This window comes from Myotis yumanensis, unplaced genomic scaffold (genome assembly GCF_028538775.1).
Source record: "Myotis yumanensis isolate MYYU_CA2020_CCGP unplaced genomic scaffold, mMyoYum1.0.hap1 SCAF_1, whole genome shotgun sequence".
NCBI classification, from domain to species: Eukaryota; Metazoa; Chordata; class Mammalia; order Chiroptera; family Vespertilionidae; genus Myotis; species Myotis yumanensis.
Window position 1 is genome coordinate 227,923,960 of NW_027223752.1, and position 22,018 is coordinate 227,945,977.

Here is a 22,018-nt window from a genome sequence, read left to right on the forward strand (position 1 = left end):
CCAAAACCTTGGCCAGATGTCATCATCTTGCTGCACATGAATTTCCTTGTCTGAAGCAAGGGTATATGCCTTCTAGGATTGGTTGTAAGATCTTAAAGGGATGATAAGTGACAGATACTAACTCACGGATTTTAGTGATTTGTGTAACTGAGCCCAGAGCGAAAGCTGGACTTCAGGCTTGGCTGTATCCAGGGGCTCGGGATTTACTCTCTTTTCTTATCTGTTGGCTTTATCTCTCAATGGTAGCAAGAGGTTCACTGACAGTTTTAGACTTACTTTTTACCTCTAGTCAAATCAGTGAACATAGCTACTCCTTGACCTCTGTCTGTCTCCTTGCCCTAGGTCCTGGGGTTAGTTAGACCAAGGTCATGTAATCATGCCAATGACTGGGGCCAGAGTATTTGAAAAATAAGGGCTGGGGTTGATCAGGTGCCACAGGGATAATGTTGGGAATTCCAGGCACTGTCTGGAGTGTACCATATGCCAAGGGAAAGTAGGGAAAACAAGGGAGAAGGCTGCAAAAACAAAAACTCTGCTTAGCACAGTGACTTAACATTACATAATTGATAGCCATTACAGCAGGTATCATTGTCAAATTCTGGAATCTTTCATAGTTACAATCTTTTCTAGGGCTGTAGTTTAATGATACCTTTGAATTTGAATAACATCAGGACACACATATCTTTTTTGACATATACCTTTATTCTTCTATTGACCAACACAAATGGCTTTAGAGCCAGATTTCTCGAACTTGAATTCTGGCTCTGGCACTTCTACTGAGGTGATCTTGGCTTAATCTTCTGGGCTTCAGTTTCCTCCCATTATTTTTGTCATTGTTGTTTTCTGCATGGTGGTTAAGTGCAAAATGCCAAAATAATTGTTACAGTGTTCATATGTAAATAACTTATTTTATTTTCTTTTTCACAGGGACCTCCGAAATAATCTTATTAGTAGTATAGATCCTGGTGCCTTTTGGGGACTGTCATCGCTAAAAAGATTGTAAGTGTTTGATTTGCTTGCTTATGAGTTTGAACTGTTTCTCAGATAAGTAACCGTTCATCGACCTTAAGCTTTCACACGATAAAAGATGGGTTTTTAACAGTTTTGATAAGTTCACCTGGCCAGATCCATGATAGAAAACAGGGAGTTTTAATATAAGTAGCTTAGAAGAAATTCGTTTGTGTAGCTATTTGATTTGTTTGCTGGTTGTGTCCCTCGTATGTTAATAAAATCATTGCTGTATTGGCTAACTTTCAAGTTATGAGTGCCATCAGATCGGATCTGTTGTAAATGCTCTATCAGTTGAGGTGCCTTTCTATTAATGATTTAAGGTCTTGCCATTTTCATGTATACTTTATGTATTATTATTATTTTAAAACCTTAGGACCAATTTTTAGGCTAAAGCTGAAAACGCCTCTCCGCATCCTCCCCTTATGCTGTTTCACAATTGTTGAGAAGTAACCCTGCATTCAAGCCAAGTAGTGCTGTCTGTCCATCATCCTTTATTCCTTCTAAAGGCATTTATTGTGTGCTGGCTGCCTGCCATACTCTGGCTTCTCTGGGATAGCTATCAGACTCTTGGGGGGCAAATAGGTGGATAATGAAAATACACCCTGCAGATGTGCTGTAACAGATAACACAGTAATAATCAGCAGGGAAAGGAGGGACCACCAGAGAGGGAATGGCCCGCCACAGGAGCAGTGACATTTAGCTTTGGCCTTGCTCTTTGGATGGGAGAATACCAGAAGAGTGGGCATAAGGATGAACCCATGTCTCTTGGGACAGTAGTTTAGCTCTTTGGCCCCAGTCTAAAGTGGAAGGGGGAAAAGACTGTTGGGAGGTTAGGCTGATCAAGGTGGGACTAGGCTTTTGTAGGCTTTGATGATCTCTTGCCATGTGAAAAAAAAAAATTTCAAATCCATTGTTTAGATGGGGGAGTAGCATAACTTTATGTATATGAAATTGATAGGATCAGATTTGTATTTTGTGTTTCAGAATATCTTTTTTTTATTGAATCTATTGGGGCATTGGTTTGCAAAACCATACCGTTTTCAAGTGTACAACCCAACAAAACATCATCTGCACACTGCATCTTGTGCCCGCCGCCCCAAGCAAAGTCTCTTTCTATCCCCACTCCCCACCCCCACCTTTGCCCACCTCCTTCTACCCTGATGACAGTAAGGAGAAACCACTTAAGTGCAGAGAGTCAGGGACAAAAGATAAAGTGGAGAGAGGCCAGCTCCATGCTTTCCTACCTTTTCATGGTCACTCTTTCAGCCCCTGTCTATCTCCGCCTCTGTCTGTCTGTCTTTTGGTTCCATCAGACTTTCTTATTATTTAAGTTTTTTAAAAAGTTCAAGGTGCCTGAGTATTATTCATGTCTTATTTGTTTTCCATAGTGTCTGTATATTAAAGCCGGCTATGCTTGCTCTTGGCATGACTTACTTAATCATGGCATGACTTACTTAAATGTTGACACTGACCTTCCATCCTAATACTTTGGACATCTTGTGGCTCTTATTCTGTCATTCAAAACCTGCTCACTTCTAGTCAGATCGTTTTTAGTCAGGTCCACTTGTCAGAGTTGGCCATGCTAATTTTCCAGGTGTTTTTTTTTCTAAAGTTACATTTGCAAGTAAAATTAACTTTCACCCAACATTTATTCTCTCCAGGTCTCCTCTCAATTCCCCCTCTTGGACAGTCTTGGAAGATTAAGAGTAGTAGGAGTTAAAGGATTCTCTTAGTCTTGGGAAATTTAAAATTTCAGCCGACTCTGTAGAAGGGAATTTATTGCCATGGCCTTTGTTGCGGGCGGGGGCAGTCATTCATGGTGTCCGTCTGGCTCTGTGTGCACTGGGGGAGACACTTGGGGATGTGAGGAGGAGAGTGGTTTTCTTCTTCCCCATTCACGCTGCTCTTCACTGTTTCCCAGTAAAGGCTTTTTAATGAAACGACTCAGAAAAACTGGCCTGTCTGGGGTAGGTCAGTGGGGCATGGAGACTGGAATTCAAGAAAGGGAAGATAGGATTGGAGGGTGGGAGGCACCAGTAGGCATTAGAGTTGCAGTGGGTCAGTAGAGTTCAGTAACAGCAGTACCAGCAGGTTTAGCAGCATAAAGTGGTAAGACAGAGACCAGCATCAGTTCAGTTGCACAACAGACTCATTGAGCCCATTCTCTGCTCAACAGGCAGCCAGGCTTCAGGGAAACAAGGTAGCTGGGGAACCCCTGGAGGCTTTGCGGTATAGTGGAATCATATGCACAAACCAACAGCCAAGATATGGACTTGGAATCTGCTTACCGAGAGGGGAGCCATGGCAGAGTCCAGCTGCTAAGAGTTAGGAAGCTAGCTGTTAGGATTCATGGCAGAGTCCAGCTGCTAAGAGTCTTGGAAGCTGTTAGGATTCAGCCAGATGGACACAGGCCGGGGTGTGGAGCACAGGCATGGGCAAACAGCACATCTCCCCAGAAACAGAGTCCTTAGGGAGCGGAGGGCAGCGGCTAAGTGAGCTTGACTTATAACAGCAGCTCACTGTCTCTGTGCTTCTTACCAGGGGCACATTGGCCCCGTGTTTGGATGGGTCATTTCGAACCTATGCCTGTGAACACGAGTCCTAAAGTAGGAAGCAAGGGTGTAGGTCCTAGACCTACTCTGTGGCAAACTCTGGGGCCAAGATCAAATCATCTTTTTTAAAAAAAATAAATATATTTTTATTGATTTCAGAGAGGAAGGGAGAGGGAGAGAGAGATAGAAACATCAGTGAGAGAGAATCATTGATGAGCTGCCTTCTGCATGGCCCCCATTGGGGATTGAGCCCAAAGCCAGGGGGTGTGCTCTGACAGGGACTCAAACAAGGACCTCCTGGTTCATAGGTCGATGGTCAACCACTGAGCCACCCAGTCTGGGCCATCTTTGTTTTAACTGTCCCTCCCAGTGATTCTGACACTAAAGTGTGAGAAATTCTAGAATATTTGAATCATTTTCCCTCCAACTTTTTTATCCAAGGGGAGGGGTGTGACATCATACTGCCAGGCAAGATCACTTATTTTTACCTTCCCTGATTGACACACTATCGTCACAGCTTTTTTGGAAGGAAGCTTATTTTTTTAAAAGGAAGATTAATCCTAAAAATACCTCCCATGTCAAGATGGAGGTTGAAGGAAACTGGACTGTTAATAAAACGCAGTTTCATTAGAATGTTTTAAGGACACTGCAAAAATATCTCAGGTTCTCCATTGAGTTCTTTATCCTTCAGTAAATAATTTCTCAATTACTGCCATCCAAAATAAATATATAAATTTCTTGTTCCATAGCATTGAATTTCATGACTAATATCATACAGGCATCGCCTTAGCATTTTTCATTGCATTACCCATTAAGTAGTCTCTTGTGTTCTTGCCGAGGAAGGTAATTGCCGTTTGTAATGTTCTTCCCATTAGAAAATATATTTTTAATTCCACACAACTGACTTGTAATTGAATGTACGGTGTACAGCTTGCAAGCTGAGAGGGTCTTAGATGTAAAACTCAGTGAAATATAAAGATACTCTGCAGTAGTGCTGCTTATAGATATGGGCACTTTTTTTAGGGTCCTTAAATCATTCAGTTGTGCATCTCACCTAACAGGCACACGGTAAGTGTTCTTGGAAGTGCACCATGCCCTTGCCTTTATCTTGTAGATACTTTGAATCAGGAATATTAAGCGGCTTTCTGCAGAATAAACTACCAGAGTAGATGAAACCTAGCCCCACTCAGTGTCCTTTTCGCTTTATCAACAAATTCAAGCCGGTTCTCAATCTAAATGAACACCCATTATCAGTACCTAATACCATTTTAAATAGATATAGCTATAATGAAATTGTTTCCCAAAGAATCGATGGTAATTGCACCATTTAAAGCTCAGAATTGAGACAAGAGAAGGAACAGAGCCCAGAAATGCTTGTTTAAGCAACAAGTCACAAGATGATGCCTCATTTTCTTAAACAGTAAAAACCTAGAAATAAAAGGAAAATCAGCTAGAACTTTTTTTTTTTTTAAGTCCTGCAAGATTAAATACTTAGCTTTAATCGTCTGAGAAGCGTGAGACTAGCAGGCACGGATAAAGATTTGTATTGCTTAAGATTCTTTTATCAAAAGTTGACATAAGAAAGGGTAGGCAGAACTATGAGATTACAGAACCCCAGGATTACCCAAGCTATGGAATATCTAAGTGAAAAACTTAGCGAGTAGGTTTCATTGCTGTGGCCTTATCATTTCTCATCAGATTGACACTTTTTCTTCCAGCCAATCGATGATTCTCTCTCATCATTGAGGTTTCTATCTCTCTCTCCATCTCCCTTCCTCTATGAAATCAATAAAAATGCATTTTTTTTAAAAAAGAAGGTATAAATTCTCCACTATAGGGAATAAAATGGGCATTAAAGAAAATGTGATAGGAGAAACCAAGATGGCGGCATAGGTAAACACCAGAAATTGCTGCCTCGCACAACCACTTCAAAAATACAACTAAAAGACAAAACAGACATCATCCAGAACCACAGGAAGGCTGGCTAAGTGGAAATTCTACAACTAGAAGGAAAGAGAAAAGCACACTGAGACTCAGAGGAGGTGCGGAAATAAAGTGCAGAGGTACGGAGGCCCACGCAGAAAGGGCTGGCAACTGAGGATGCAGTTGTCTTTTTCAATCGGGAGGGAGTCTCAAGCTCCCAAATGCTCTGAACTCCAGTTCCGGGCGAGTCTCTGGGGACCCAGACTCATACGGGGAGAAACTGGACTGTCTGGCATCGGTCAGAACTCGAGGGTGGCTTTCTCTCAGAGGTGCTTGCAGTACTGGGACACTGAGACGCGGGCCTCTTAGGGTAGGATTGAGGATCAGCCATAGCTGTTTGCTCCACACTATTGATTCCCTGAGACCCCGCCTCACCCAAGCTGTGTGCAGAGGCTTTTGCATATGAAAGGCCTGGCCCTTTGCAATCTGAAAATTAACTAAGAATCTGAAGCTGGGTCAGAGAGACCCAGAACTTCCAAAAGAAGGCCCAAGGCCCCACAGCAGCTTGCATTGCTTCACAGCTGGGCCTCATCTAGGCATCTCCAAACCACAAACAAAGAAGAGGAATCTGCATATCTCTCCATAGCTCCTGGTGGGTAGCCTCAGGCAGAGGCTAAATTAGCACCTCCTTAGAGATCCAAGAGCCAGTGTACCCAGTGGACAGAGTGGGACCATCCAGATTACAACTCCTCAGATCCATAAGGGACACACTAAGGGGGCAGACCCAGTGAGCACCAAAGCCCCACTGAAGCAAGTCTTGCCCCAGAAGGGTGTCTCCAGCACAGAAGTTCTCCCACTGTAGACACAGCTGATTCTCACAGCCAATTGGCCTGAAGGTCAATTCCTCCCAGTGATACCAACAACAATCAAGGCTTAACTACAACAAGACTGTGCACAAAGCCCACAAAGGGGTGCACCAAGAGTGTCCACCTCAGGTAATTGGGGAGGCTGAGCCACTGGGCCCTAGAGGACACCTAGCACAGAAAGCCACTCTATCAACACAGGGAAACATAAAAAATGTGGAGACAAAGAAACAGGTCACAAATGATAGAAATGGAAGAAAGTAAACTACAGGATATAGAGTTCAAAACCACATTTATAAGGTTTTACAAGAATTTTGTAGAAACCCCCGATAAACTTAGTGAGACCCTCGAGGATATGAAAAAGGACCAACTAGAAATTAAGCATACACTGACTGAAATAAAGAATATTATACAGAGTTCCAACAGCAGACTATAGGATCACAAGAATCAAGTCAAAGATTTGAAATACGAAGAAGCAAAAAACACCCAACCGGAAAAACAAAAAGAAAAAAGCATCCAAAAATATGAAGATAGTATAAGGAGCCTCTGGGACAAGTTCAAGCGTACCAACATCCGAATTATGGGGGTGCCAGAAGAAGAGAGAGAGCAAGATATTGAAAACATATTTGAAGAAATAATGACAGAAAACTTCCCCTACCTGGTGAAAGCAATAAATGTACAAGTCCAAAATGCACAGAGAATCCCAAACAAAAGGAATCCAAAGAGGACCACACCAAGACACATCATAATTAAAATGTCAAGAGGAAAAGACAAAGAGAGAACCTTAAAAGTAGCAAGAGAAAAGTCAGTTACCTACAAAGGAGTACCCATACGACTATCAGCTGATTTCTCAACAGAAACTATGCAGGCCAGAAGGGAGTGGCAAGAAATATTCAAAGGGATGAATAGGAAGAACCTACAACCAAGATTACTTTACCCAGCAAAGCTATCATTCAGAATTGAAGGTCAGATAAAGAGCTTTACAGATAAGAAAAAGCTAAAGGAGTTCATCACTACCAAACCAGTATTATATGAAATGCTGAAAGGTATCCTTTAAGAAGAGGAAGAAGAAGAAAAAGGTAAAGATACAAATTATGAACAACAAATACACATCTATCAACAAGTGAATCTAAAAATTAAGTGAATAAATAATCTGATGAACAAAATAAACTGGTGAATATAATAGAATCAGGGGCATAGAAAGGGAGTGGACTGACTATTCTCGGGGCGGGGGGGGGAGGGGTGTGGGGGGTGCGGGAAGAGACTGGACAAAAATCATACACCTATGGATGAGGACAGTGGGAGGTGGGGGAAGGCCAGTAGGTGGGGTGGGAACCGGGTGAAGGGGAGCTATGGGGGGAAAAAGAGGAACAACTGTAATAATCTGAACAATAAAGATTTAATTTAAAAAAAAGAAAGAAAATGTGATAAAAATAGTTTTGAAAGTTTGGTTTAGAAAATGTGTTCTCATTCTTTTATCAAAATTTAAAGCAGTGAATAGATCTAAATCTAACAACTGATAAAAGTAAAGCTTCATTGTTTTAGGGTTTTCTTGCCATATAATTTACATCCCCTGGTAAATGATGAAAATCATGCCATCCTTTTTGAAGGTTATAGAACTTATCAGTTATGTCCCAATTAAAATGTAATCTCCAGATTAAGATGTAAAGTTGTGTTCATTGTCCTTGGTGTGAAGAAAAATAGTGAAGAAAGAATACAATATGGGGGGAGGGGGGCAAAAGTAGGTTTACAGTTGTGAGTACTCAAAACAGAATTTATTCTTGTATTATTATTTATTTGCATTATACCTGTAAACCTACTGTTGCCCACCCCTGTATTCACTAAACTTTTCACATAGATGGAAAGGAAAAGGGATTGAGAAGAGAAAATATTGAGAAAGTAACATTTGATGGGAACATTTGCTAAGATTTTGGAGTGATGGGAAAAAAAATAATCGAGCCATTACATAGATATTGTTAGAGGATATCTAGGTAATGGCCCAATTATTTTTTATGGAGCCTAAATGATAGATCTCTGAAGTAAAAGCTCACTCAGTTGTGCTTTCTTTACTTTGAAAACTTCTAACTATTTAAGGAATGAAGTTAGAAAGCATTAAGTTTCAGATGTTTTTGAGGAGATAAAAGTTCCAGCATTTATTTTGATAATTTGCCCTCTTTTAAAAAAAAATAATACATTTTTATTGATTTTTTAGGGAGAGGGGAGAGAAACATTGATCAGCTGCCTCCTGCACGCCCCCTACTGGGGATCGAGCCCCAAACCCTGCCATGTGCCCTGACCGGAAATTGAACCTGTGACTTCCTGTAAGGACATGGGACGACACTCAACCACTGAACCACACAGGCCAGGGCGATGACTTGCTGTTTTATCCATCATGTTAGATGTTGGTTGAGATGCGATGGGGCTCTGTTCCCTCCCTTTTCCCAGCATAATTAACTGTGTAGGTCATCTAGGGACTTGTATCACAGACAGTAGGGTAGGTTCTCATGTGTACACTTCAGTTATATCTTGGGTCATTTCACAGTAGTCAGTGCTTGAAATACAAAGGGCACTATAAGGAAACAGAGTTAGAGTGCACGTGTCAGAAGTAAGTGAGAGCAAGGATTGTTGCCTCTCCCGTGCCCTAGTATCTCTCTTGAGGTAGGTAAGTATCTTGAAAATGCTGAAAGGAAAGGTTTTATCTTATTCCTGGCTGCTGTTTTTTGAATATTAAATGTATGAAACCTTCATTAACCAAGAGAACTAATTGAAGACATTCCCCCCGCCCCACTCTTTCTCCTTAGGGATCTGACAAATAATCGGATAGGATGTCTGAATGCAGACATATTTCGAGGACTCACCAATCTGGTTAGATTGTAAGTACATCTTTCTTCCCTATCCTATATATTAAAAGCCTAATATGCAAATCAACCAAACTGCAGAACCACTGGTGGAACCACCAGTCGCTATGACGCTATACTGACCCCCAGGGGGCAGACGCTCAACACAGGAGCTTCCCCCAGCCCGAAGGCCCCAGGCCAGCCAAGGTCGGTGCCAGCAGGGCCCCCCAATCTCCTCTCACATCAGCCCTGATCGCTGACCAGGCTTAGGGAACCTGCCCGTGCATGAATTTTGTGCACCGGGCCTCTAGTTAAGATATAAGGAAGCATTTGAATCGGTATCCAAGTATTTATAAATACCTGTGCCATGTTTAATATTCAAATAGTAACAGTATAGTAAAAACTGAAGTAGGTAGGGAATAAGGAGGTTGGAATTGAGTCACGGAGGTACTTTATAATGTCATCAGAACATAATATTGCATTACTGCACACGCAGGGACACACACAGACACATGGTGCCCTGTATGCGCCAGGGAACATGCTAGCATGGAGAAAGATGAGTGAAAGCTTTGATATTATGGGGAAATTTTTTGGAAGAGGTAAAACTTCAGTTTATGACCCAAAGGTTGGAGACATTTGGATCTTTAGAAAGGAAAAGAAGCCGAGCAAATGATGGTTGGAGGTGGAAATAAGAGCGAGGTCTATTTGTTAAGGAGAAGGCGAGTGGTATTAGGAGTAAAATGACCATTTGAATCATGCCTGTGACCTGCAGAATTCCCATTCGGTATCCACTCTTATAGGCTCCAAAGGAAAAAGGCATCTTTTATTGTTCTTTTAATTTGCAGGTATTCTTTTTTATTTGCTTGCTTTTTTTAGTTCCTAGGCAATTCTGTGAGGATCAGAATTGTTTTATCCAACTTTTTATATCCAGAGACATTTATTAAACCCCATCCAGTGAGGTTCTGATTGAAGTTCATTATATATTCTTTGGCAAAGGATTGGCATTTGTGTAATAGCAAGTCAGCAGGAACTCATTGCTGCATGTGTCATGGGAACAGCTGATCTCTCCCAGATCAATTCTCTTCCTCTTCCCACTGGGGAATCCGTGTGCCCCATCATCACCTTCTCCCCCACTTGACACATTCAACCCAGACTCCAAAGGCCTTCTGGGAGGTCCTAGGACTTCTTCCTTGAGAACTCCAGGTCTAAATTGTATCTGTTGTGAATACCACAACAGACACAGAACAGATCTTGTGGTGAGTGGGTCATGCTGCCATTCTCCCAGAGCCCTTGGTCCCCTTGAGTGTCAGAAACCTTCTGCACATGGGCTCCACTTCCTGAGCAGTCAGCCACCACCATTGAGCACCTACTGTATACCTCAGCATGTTACTAGCTGCCAGAGGTACCCCAATAAATAAAACACACTGGTCCCCTCCCCTGCTGGGGTTCATAGTCAAACCTGGAAGAATCATTGTGGGTATAACATACTACTCAGATTGTAGCATGGGGTGTTTGGGTTTTAATCCATATACAATGCTGCAAGGGTGAAGACAGTCATGAAAGCCACCTGGTACAAGGAAAAGCAAGAGAAAAGGCCAACAGTGAATCTTTCATTTTAAACCCTGCACTCTTTCCACTTTGCTGATGTTTTTACTCAGTCACTGTGAGTTGCTGCTAATCATTCTGGCCATACTTTTTCTTTTGTATTTTAGAATTTTTGCTTTCTTAAATGATACAGAGTAATTCTAGTTGCAATGACAGCATGACTAAAGATCTGGTTTAGTGAGGTAACCTCCAGGCTCACCTGGTATTTTATAGAAAAATCCTTATCTAACAGAAATAATGTTTAAATACTTACTGCTTTATACGAGGTTAAGAGCAATTTTCTTTTACAGCCTTGGAGAAACATTTGCTAATTGTTCCCTCTTTATAAGATTTAAAACAACTTTTATACATTCTTTGTAATATTTCGTGATTATAGGGCACTTTAGGAAATATGAAATAGTACACAAAGATATCTTTGTTAGTATTTTTTAAAGTGAAATTATTTCCTTTTTTCCCCCAGAAACCTTTCCGGGAATTTGTTTTCTTCATTATCTCAAGGGACTTTTGATTATCTTGGCTCATTACGATCTTTGTAAGTAAGAATTTTTTTTCTTCTCTCTCTCTCTCTCTCTCTCTCTCTCTATATATATATATATATATCTTACGTTTTGAAAATTAAAACAGTTATTATATGGTTTAAGAGAGTTCATGGGAAAATCTTGTGATATTTGCAGAAATTAGAATCTTTCTTGAGAGCTTGCATTCACATTGAAAAACATACTGTAAACCTTAGTATAATACATTTCAGATGGGGGCAACCATTTTCTCTTTAGAATATTATATGTGAAATCTGTATTTCAAGGTAATACATTGGTAATTCTTTCTCTTTGACTTTGTTTTCAAATTAGAAAACATTTTGTTCTTTGACTAATTAAATCCTCTAAGTGCAAAGTATTTCTCCCTCAGAAGGATTTGTGCTTCAGAATCTTTTGTACTTCAGAGATTTAATTTGATCCTATAACCTCTTCACCTACGGAATTCACAACGTATTACATTTCTAGGAGTGTTTATGTAGAATATCTATCTGCTTTATGAAGTCAATATAAGATCATATTTACACAGTTCTCTGTATCTTTAGAATTGATTGAATTTCCCGCCAAAAAAGTTTTTTAGCTGCGAGATATTACAAATATTACTTTTGAAAGTAACTGTATTTCCAGATAAACCTTAATATGTTTTAAACATTCAGTTATGCTAATTTCTATCAGACTTACAGTTAAATGTAATGTTTTTCAGATTTTTGTTATATATAGCTCATGAGATTGAGTCTCTTTTCCCATGCTACATCGTCTTCCCTACCCAGTGCCTCTGTTCTATATATGCTGAATTATTTTCTTTTTCTCCCTTCCCTTCTCCTCTCTTCCCTTTTTTCTTTTTTTAATCCTCACTCGAGGATGTTTTTCCATTGATTTTTAGAGAGAATGGAAAGAGAGGGAAAGACAGGGAGAAACATCAATGTAAGAGACATGCATCCACATCAATTGGTTGCCTCCTGCATCAGCCCTGACCAGGGACTGGGCCAGGGAGGAGCCTGCAACCGAGGTATTTGCCCTTAACCGGAATCAACAGGATCCCCAGGCCTACGCTCTATCCACTGAGCCAAACCCGGTAGGGCTTCTCTCCTCCCTTTCTTTCTTTTCCCACCTCTACCCTTCCCTTTGCTTCGCCTCTGCTCGTCTAAACCTATCATTTAAACCTCATGTAGTACCTTCACTGGGGTGCAGCTAGCAGGTGAGCCATCCCTCTGGCCCCTCCTCCCGTGGTGGTCATAGGTGGATCCTCCTAGGGTCACATTGGATCAGACTCCATCGGGTCTCTTCTCATCCAGAGCTGCTTTTTAAGGAAATACCTCCTTTGGGCATCGTTAGTGATGTTCAAGTCAGTCATTACTGTGAAGTTTAGGAAATAAGAAAAACTGCAAAGAATAAATCTGGCTCTTGAGACCTTGGGTAGCAGGAATGTGGGAAGGCTTTTTATCCCCAAATTGGGTTAAATTGCCAGTGTTTTTACTTGGTAGTTTCAGAAAGTGACCAGAGGCTGGTGATTAGGAATTAGAAACCAGTCCAGTCATTCTTTGGGTACTTTTTTAAAAGTTACTTTCTCTTTGCTTTTGTTGTCCCAACTCCCCCCACTCCCACCCCTCCTTTTTTATTGCCAAACCTGAGACGAAGCCTGTGCCAACGCACAGCCTGTGTTAGAAGCACAAGCGGTTATGTTTGCTCTTTGCACTGTGTCGATTTATTTGTACAGACCACATGGCACACTCGTTTAGTTATATTTACATTTGTTCCCCGGTTACATAATGCCCTCCAGGTTAGCAGAGGACAACTTTTATTAGCTGGACTTAGTGAGACTCACGGCTCATGAATATCTAGTGCTTCCTATAAAAATACTCAAGAAATTATTGCACTAATGTACAAGCTATATATGTCCTCTCTTGGTTTCTTACATCCAAGTCCCAAATTATAACACTTCTTGCCACATATAAAGATAATTCTTGCCCGGCCAGTGAGGCTCAGTGGTTAAGCGTTGACCAATATACCTGCAGGTCACGGTTCAATTCAAGGTCAGGGAACATGCCCAGGTTGCACGAGGCAACCAATCAATGATTCTCTTTCATCATTGATCTTTTTTTTTTTTTTATCTCTCTTTTCCTCTCCCTTCTCTGAAATCAATAAAAATGTATTTTTTAAAAATATAATTTTCTGTTTCCTTTCATATTAAATCTTACCTTTTTGATGGGTTTGAGTCTGAATCCCTTAAGTTTGTAAATGATTACGGAATCCCTTGGCACATAGCAGAAAGTGTCAGAAATGGACCCCATCCTTGAGGGGCTTACTCTCCAGTCAGCTGATGAGTATGACCGTGTGAAACCATCATATATTGCTTTATGTTGCCCAAAGTAACAGGACAGTTGGCAGGCAGTTAGCCAAGAACGTGGAGGTGATGGCTGGGAAAATTGGAGCGGCTTCACGAGGCAGTATTAGTGCTACATGTTTTAAGATGAATTGGTAAGCCTTTGATAGGCAAAAAGGATGGGGCTTTGGTATTCCAAAACCCTGGGTTTATGGAGCTTATTGCATAGGTGAGGGCTGATGCATAGATTTTGTTCAAGTAGCAATTTGGGTTGAAAGCAGCGTGAGTCCCCAGATCCATGAGCAGCCGTGCTGGAGTCAGACCCTCCGCACGTCATATCCCTGGAGAGGAGACCATATCCAGTGGATGGCGGAGGTCACCGGTGGGGTGAAGGTGAATACACCACCCAGAGCCTAAGCCACCATCAAACCAAAGTGCTGTTTCCTTTTATTCACCATAATCTCTAATCTGTATTATGGTTGCTACAGAGAATTTCAGACCGAGTATCTTCTGTGTGATTGTAACATCCTGTGGATGCATCGCTGGGTGAAGGAGAGGAACATCACAGTGCGGGACACGCGGTGCGTGTACCCGAAATCCCTGCAGGCCCAGCCGGTCACGGGCGTGAAGCAGGAGCTGCTGACATGCGGTAAGCGGGAAAGAAAACACAGAGAGCATTTACTGTAACTTACCTGCCACCACATTTTCCTTGACAAACTGTAAAATTCCCTTTACATGTTGGTGGAACTAAATGCCGCCGTTAATCTTCATGGATTCAATAATATTTTGTTGATGCCAACAATTAAGTCAGCTCGGTTGGAATTTAAGGTTCTTAGGCTCTGAACAGCTTTATGAAAACCAATTTCAAAGAATAGCAGAGACCTTCAGATTTTCTGTCAGTTGACAGATTAGGGATTTGTTGATAGTAATAAAATCTCAGGATGGAATCAATGTTTGTTGGTGGGGTGTGAATTGATACAGCCTGTTTAAGTATAGTTTGGCAAAACATATCAGTGCTCTTAAATAGTTGATACATTTTCATCCAGTAATTCTGTATGTAAAGGTGTATTCCTAAGAAATCTGTGTTAAATGAAAAAACAAAAATACACATCAAACAAAAAAACAGTCCTAAGGTGATTGGAGGAGATTTCGACTTAGTCTTTGTGTTTGGAAACAAACAATCCTATCATTTTTTTCATTTTCTCTTTATTATCATTTTTATTGTTGTTTCACAGATGCAGTGTGCTCATTGGGAAAAAAATTAAGATTCATGAAAATAAATAATGTATATGTATGTCAAATCATCATGATGTACACTTCAAATATTTTATAACTTTGTTAATTATACCTCAATAAAGGAAACAACTAAAAGCATCAAACAAAACCCATGCTGCATTTTTATCACTCCCAGAGATATGTTGATTTATTGTCTTCTTCTTTTTCCTAGGCTTTGACCGAAATTTCATATTTTCATGATCTTGTAACCTTTTTTAACTTGAAATCATGTAAACTTATTTCCTCATCATATAAAATAGATGCATACCAATCCATTATATAAATGTAGTGTAACTTGACAACTTCCTTATTACTGCATATTTAGTTTGGTAATAATTTCTCACTCCATAAACAGTACAAGGATTAATTTCCTTCCATACATTTTTGCATACATACAATTTTCCTTTTGGGTAGACTGCTAAAAGTAGAATTGTTGTGCCAGACAATGGACCAAGTATTTTAAAGGCTTTTAATGAGCCCATGATTCTTGAATACATTTTTCATATATATTTAAAATTTCTCCCTTTTGTTTTTCTGAATGAAAGGAAATATATCAGCTCTTAAAATGTGATTATAATATGTGGAATCTTAAAAGATTTTTCCTTCTTTTTCTTTAAATATTCTAAATTTTCTGCAATGAGTATGCATTACTTTTATAACCAGAAACCAGTGGTTTAATCAAAGGCAATACAGTCTCCAAAAAGTATTTTTAAATTGTATCTATATCAGCATTATTTTTGTCACCATTTCCCATCTCCAGATTTAAGTATCATTTACTTAAATGATATCATTTTATAATTTGTTCTTTTATTTATTACTAGAGGCCCAGTGTACGGATTCGTGCACCGGTGGGGTCCCTCGGCCTGGCCTGCGGTGATTGAGCCGAAACTGGCTCTCCAACATCCCCTGAGGGGTCCTGGATTGCAAGAGGGCGGTTCTCGGGTGACGCACCCCAGAATCGGGCTCCTCCTCTCTGGTTCCAGGTGTGTCACCTGACAACTGCAGCTGCCAACTCACTGCAACTTGGCAGTGCGCATAATAGCTACGGGCTCGTCAGCCAGTTGGCAGGTTGCTTATGCTTTTATATATATATAGATTGTTTATTTATTTATTTATTTATTTATTTATTTTTTTAATCCTCACCTGAGGATATTTTTCCATTGATTTTTAGAGAGAGTGAAAGGGAGGGGGAGAGACAGAGAGAGAGAGGAATATTGATGTGAGAGAGACACATTGCCTCCTGCAAACGCCCCAACCAGGGCTAGGGAGTACACCTGCAACCTAGGTACGTGCCCTTGACCAGAATCAAACCCAGGACCCTTCAATCTGAGGGCCAACACTCTATCCACTGAGCCAAACCAGCTAGGGCTACAATTTGTTCTTTTAGTACTGCTTCTGTGGTCATCTCGTCGTCGTGATACCACCAAAAAGGAACCACTCTGAAAGTCAGAACTGATTACAAAATGGTTTCACTTTAATTTTGCCAAATTTGTTTTCATCTGGGATCCACTTATCTCAGGAGCAGCCTTGTTTGTGCTAGTATTAAAGCGTCATTATTGAGGAATGTTTGTTTTTCCATTGTTAAAGTTTCAATTAGAATTTCCATAACTTTTTATTCTGGCGCCTGCATATAGTATTGTATTTGTTTACTGAGTTTGTTTTACTGTCTCTAGACCCTCCCCTTGAATTACCCTCTTTCTACATGACTCCATCTCACCGTCAAGTCGTGTTTGAAGGGGACAGCCTTCCCTTCCAGTGTATGGCTTCGTATATTGACCAGGACATGCAAGTGTTATGGTACCAGGATGGGCGGATCGTTGAAACGGATGAATCGCAAGGTATCTTTGTTGAGAAGAACATGATCCACAACTGCTCGTTGATTGCAAGGTAAACCTTTTTAAAGCCAGAAACTGTTTCCTGTGGATTTTATTTATTGTTTGAGAATTGTAATGTTTAGTTGGAGTTTGAATCAATATTTTATCTTCTTGCATTTAAAAATGCAGACATATGGTTTCCTGATGGTTACTCATCTTGTAAAATTAAGTCGCTATCTTCCCATCCATTTATTTTTTGAGGGGTGGAGTATAGGATAAAAGAGAAACACTGTTGAAAAATTAGAGACATTTTGTTTAAAGTTTTAGGAGGAATGCTGTAAACTTGTAGTGTCAAACTTAATTTCTACCTAATTCCTGCTGCTAAGCTCAGAGTCTCACTTTCAGGAATCGCCTAATTTTCACGATTTTATGATTAATGCTACATTTTAAGATACTTCCTTTCTCTACCCAACTGGTATAAAAGAATATATCACCTGTCTTGTTAACCCCATGGCTGGTGTGAGCACCAAAATACTTAATTCAAATGAACTTTTTAAAGTGTAAAAAGCAGAGTAAACATATATATGATATTATTGCTCACCATATATTTTACTTCAGTAAAATCTTTATCTGTAGACATTGGATTCTCTCTCTCTCTCTCTGACTCCTTCTTTCCTTCCTATCAATTTCTTAGTAGGAATTTTAGAATTCTGCTTGAATTTTAAAGAGTAGATCTTCAGTTTCCAAACTCTGCTAGGTCACCTTAGGGTAGCATCACAATAGACCTATAGAAGTCACATGAAAAAATTATCAGAAACTGAAGGGTCTCTTATTTGAAATTCATGTCTTGGAATTGTGTGGTAGACTATCCTATTTTATAATTTGGTTCTCTACTGAGATTTCCTATCTAATTATTAGAAGCATATTTTCATTTATGTATTTTAACATATTTATAGCAGATGCTTTTAAATCCTTTCCAGGCAGTTCTAACATCTGGGTCATCTTGGGATCATCACTGACTACTTTTCTTTTGACTATGGCTTATATTTTTCTGTTTAAAAAAGTATACTATTTATATGTCTAGTAATGTTGGATTATTTCCTGGACATTGCGAATGATTCACTATAGAGAAGTCAGTCACCTATAACCTCTGGGCTAAATCTGGCCTGCTGGGCCTATGAGCTAAGAATAATTTTAAATGGTTATATTTTTAATTGTTATAGAAGTAACTACATAATATCCTCAATTTTGCTTGTTGGCCTTTGAAAAAAAAGTTTGACCCTTGACTCCAGATTTTGTTCTGTTCACGTGAAGAGAGCTGATTTTTTGTTTCCTCAAGCAGTTAGCTTGGCTGGATCCAAACCCCTTTCTGTGACAGGCAGCTGCTGATATCTGCGTGCATCTGCCCTGTCTGTGTGTAGATGAGGGGTCAGCTAGAGATCTGGGTAGATTTTATATGCAGCCATTTGGACCTAAAGCCAGGCTCCTTTCTACCTTTGCCCTGTGATTTTTCAACACGTCGGATTGTGAATTTCTATTTGAGGAGGGCATGTCCTTGGACAGAAGCCATTAAGAACAATTTTATGATTGCTCCCCAGGGCCAATGCCTTCTTCCTAGTGTCGGCTCCTCTCTGCTTTCTGCTTGCTTTGTGTCAGTCAGTGTATTCACAGAGTTGTCATTTTGTTGTTTGTCGAGAGCTCGTAACTAAACTGCAGGGAGGGTGGTCTGATAGGAGCTGTCTTCCGCAGAAGCAGAGTTCCTTCGTTAGGATCAGTATGTTAGTCCCAGTGAGGAGACTGGTTGTCACGTTGTTTTTACTGTGCTGATAATTTCATATGTGTCTACGTATGTTAAAACGCATCAGTTGTGCATTGTAAGCAGTGACTATATGAATGGACCAAAATTGGCATATGATACAACAGTAGAGTTTTAAAAATACAGGGGCCCCTTTTCTAAAGAAAAGAACTTTGATTAATGTAGAACCTTTAATTTTGATGATTTTAAAATAACTAGATTAATATGATTAATTTATTTTTGCAAATCATACCTTATTTGAAATTCTTTCTGGAAGTACAGAAATATGCTAAGGATAGCAGCCTTGCCTAATATTTTTGTGGGCAGGGACACTTGACTAAAGTGAAAATCTTTCGTGTGAAGACGGAGAAATCCTTTACCCAGGGTTAGCTCAGAAGAAGAATAAGTTGTAAGAAAAGGAAATATGGTTATTGAGTTGGTCCCTGAGACACCTGTTCATCCTTCATTGGTCTCCTCATGTTATTGATCCTTGATCGGTAAGACTGAGAATTTCTAGTTTTCCTCAAAGATGAAATTGAAGCTGCCTTTTTTTCTTAACATTCCAAGTGTGCTGCCTTGAGGATGTCTGAAAATTTTATTCCGGTGATTGGTTTTAGACATTATAGTTATGGCTAAAAGTTATCTTAAGAAATATTTACAAAATCTATTAGGACCATAGCTCCCAGCAAGCAGGTGTGTAAGGTACCCAGGACACCATATGAGTTTACAGAGATGCCAGGGGTATGTTAAGTTTCTGAGGAAGAATAGCGATACTCAACATTTGTCAGACACCACACAGCTACCAGCTCCAGGCAGTTATGCTGTCACCATTAAGTCATGCTGAGTTCCTTTTGCTTGTGTCATACTTTGGGATGTAGGGTTTTTGTCGATTACTTTGCTACAAAGCAAGTAGCAAGTGAAAAATCACTGTAGAACAAGAAATAAGTATATCATTATCCAATCTGTATCTGATGTTTGATTAATTGTATAATGCCCAACAGGTACACACAGGCCATTAGATATAGTTGTTATTTAAGAATGAAATGTTTCTTCCAAATTGATGTGTAGTATTTTTTTCAAATGGCTAGTACATTATTAGGACCTAGATGCGCAGCTTGGAGATTTAACTTGGTAATTGGAAACTGCGCCATGAGAAAGTTACCTAGTCAGTGAAAGCGCTGTGAACCAAGAAGGTTTGGGAACCTATTAAATCCCAGATTGCCAATTCTTTTAGACACTTCTTCCTAGTTCAGTAGAGTCATATGAACAGGAAGTGTGATAAACTTTCTGGTTACTTAAATTCAATGCCAGACTCATTTGTGTCACTTTATTTGGGAATCGATTAATTACAGTGTATTGATTTATTTACTGATAGTAAAGAGGACATTGTCTTTAATTCAGAATAATAGTGCCTCGAAGTCTTCATTAGAACATTTGTTGTTGTGTAGCCATTGATGACTTAGAAGACTGGAAAAATGTGTATTAAACTCCAAGACATAATTTTGTAAGTTACTTCAATGATACTTTATGTCTAATTACTTATCATTTGTATCTACTTAGAAGCAAAGCCTAATTTGTCCTGTGGGGGTGGGGAGTAAAGGTTAATTAAATGTTCTGACATTTGCTCTTTAATGAATAGGTTTTTGTATTAGAGAATTGTGACTTCATCTTGCAAATCAAATTTCCTGATAACTGTTGAGATATGTAGCCGTTTTGGAAATTAAATTATACCTTTATGTGGAAACTCCTTTTGTTAAGCCATTAATTAGTGATTTGCTACCTCTTTTTAGAGACTTAGCAAGTTATTTCTTGTATAACCCTTTTTCCAAAGACTATTTTATCTTAAATGTTTTCATAATTACATACTTTAAAATATGAATCTTCTTTGTTCATGCTTGAATCTTTTCCTTAGAATCAGTGAGAAGGTAGATGTTGGTTTTGCTTTGGAATGTGCCGCGATGTTTCTGCCTTTGCACTTGCTGTCCCCCCTCCCTGCTGTGCCCTGCTCTCCCTTTTTCTGGGAGAAGTCTCAGGCATTATATACCATTGCACCTTATTCCTACTTCTCTTATCACCCTTGCCATCGTATTTAAGTCTCTTAACTTGCTTGTCCTGACTTGCTACTCAAGTACTTAAATGGAGGGACATTTTTAAAATGTGTTTTAATCTAACTGCAGCCGTGGGCAAACTACAGTCCGCGGGCCGGATCCGGCCCGTTTGAAATGAATAAAACTAAAAAAAAAAAAAAAAAGACCGTACCCTTTTATGTAATGATGTTTACTTTGAATTTATATTAGTTCACACAAACACTCCATCCATGCTTTTGTTCCGGCCCTCCGATCCAGTTTAAGAACCCATTGTGGCTCTCGAGTCAAAAAGTTTGCCCACCCCTGATTCTAACAAGTGTGTGGCCCACAATGTGCATTCAGGCGTATTTGCTAAATGAGTGATCGACGCCCAGGTTGTTTCCCTTTTTGCCTGACCATATTTTCTCTCTTTTTAAAATCTTTCTTCATGCAGTGCCCTAACCATTTCTAATATTCAGGCTGGATCAACTGGAAATTGGGGCTGTCATGTCCAGACCAAGCGTGGAAACAACACACGAACTGTTGATATTGTCGTGTTAGAAAGCTCTGCACAGTACTGCCCCCCCGAGAGGGTGGTAAACAACAAAGGTGACTTCAGGTCAGTGGCGTGAAAGTGACTTGCTCCATGTCCCTTTTTATCCCCAAAGGCACATAATTTGTCTCCTATTCTCAGTAAGAATATTGGAGAAATGTATATGTACATTTACGTTCAAAGGCTGTTAAATTGCATTGTTTATCCATATCTTCAGAAAAAAATCACTTCTACTGTCGTGGTAAACAACCTGCTTCCCTATTTATAATGGTCTGGCCCTCTAGCAACTTCAGCATGAAATTACAGCTAATTTGCCTACAAATGTCAGGTGGTCATAATAATCTGGCCACTCAGTGTATATAAATGGGGAATATAGCTATATCTATCTATACCTATACCTATACCTATACTTATACCTATACCCATACCCATACCTTCACCTACACCTACACCATACCTATACCTATACCTATGCCATACCTATACCTATACCATACTCATAATATACCTATACCTATACCTATACCTATACCTATACCTATATCATACCCATACTCATACTATACCTATACCTGTACCTGTACCTGTACCTGTACCTATACCTACACCTACACCTACACCTACACCATACCTATACCTATACCTATTCCTATACCTATATCATACCCATACTCATACTATACCTATACCTATACCTATACCTGTACCTGTACCTGTACCTGTACCTATACCTATACCTATATCATACCCATACTCATACTATACCTATACCTATACATATACCTATACCTGTACCTGTTCCTGTACCTGTACCTGTACCTATACCTATACCTACACCTACACCTACACCTACACCATACCTATTCCT

The 22,018-nt window shown here is 39.8% G+C and overlaps 1 protein-coding gene across 1 annotated transcript in view; it reads left to right on the forward strand.

The window, feature by feature from the left end:
• ADGRA3 (adhesion G protein-coupled receptor A3) overlaps positions 1–22,018 on the forward strand; it is a 110,261-nt gene that overhangs the window by 34,837 nt on the left and 53,406 nt on the right. Inside the window, exons 3-8 of the mRNA XM_070398665.1 lie at positions 928–999; positions 9,151–9,222; positions 11,252–11,323; positions 14,136–14,296; positions 16,596–16,809; positions 21,052–21,216. Of these exons, the coding sequence (XP_070254766.1) occupies positions 928–999; positions 9,151–9,222; positions 11,252–11,323; positions 14,136–14,296; positions 16,596–16,809; positions 21,052–21,216 (756 nt within the window). The remainder of the gene's footprint in view (positions 1–927; positions 1,000–9,150; positions 9,223–11,251; positions 11,324–14,135; positions 14,297–16,595; positions 16,810–21,051; positions 21,217–22,018) is intronic.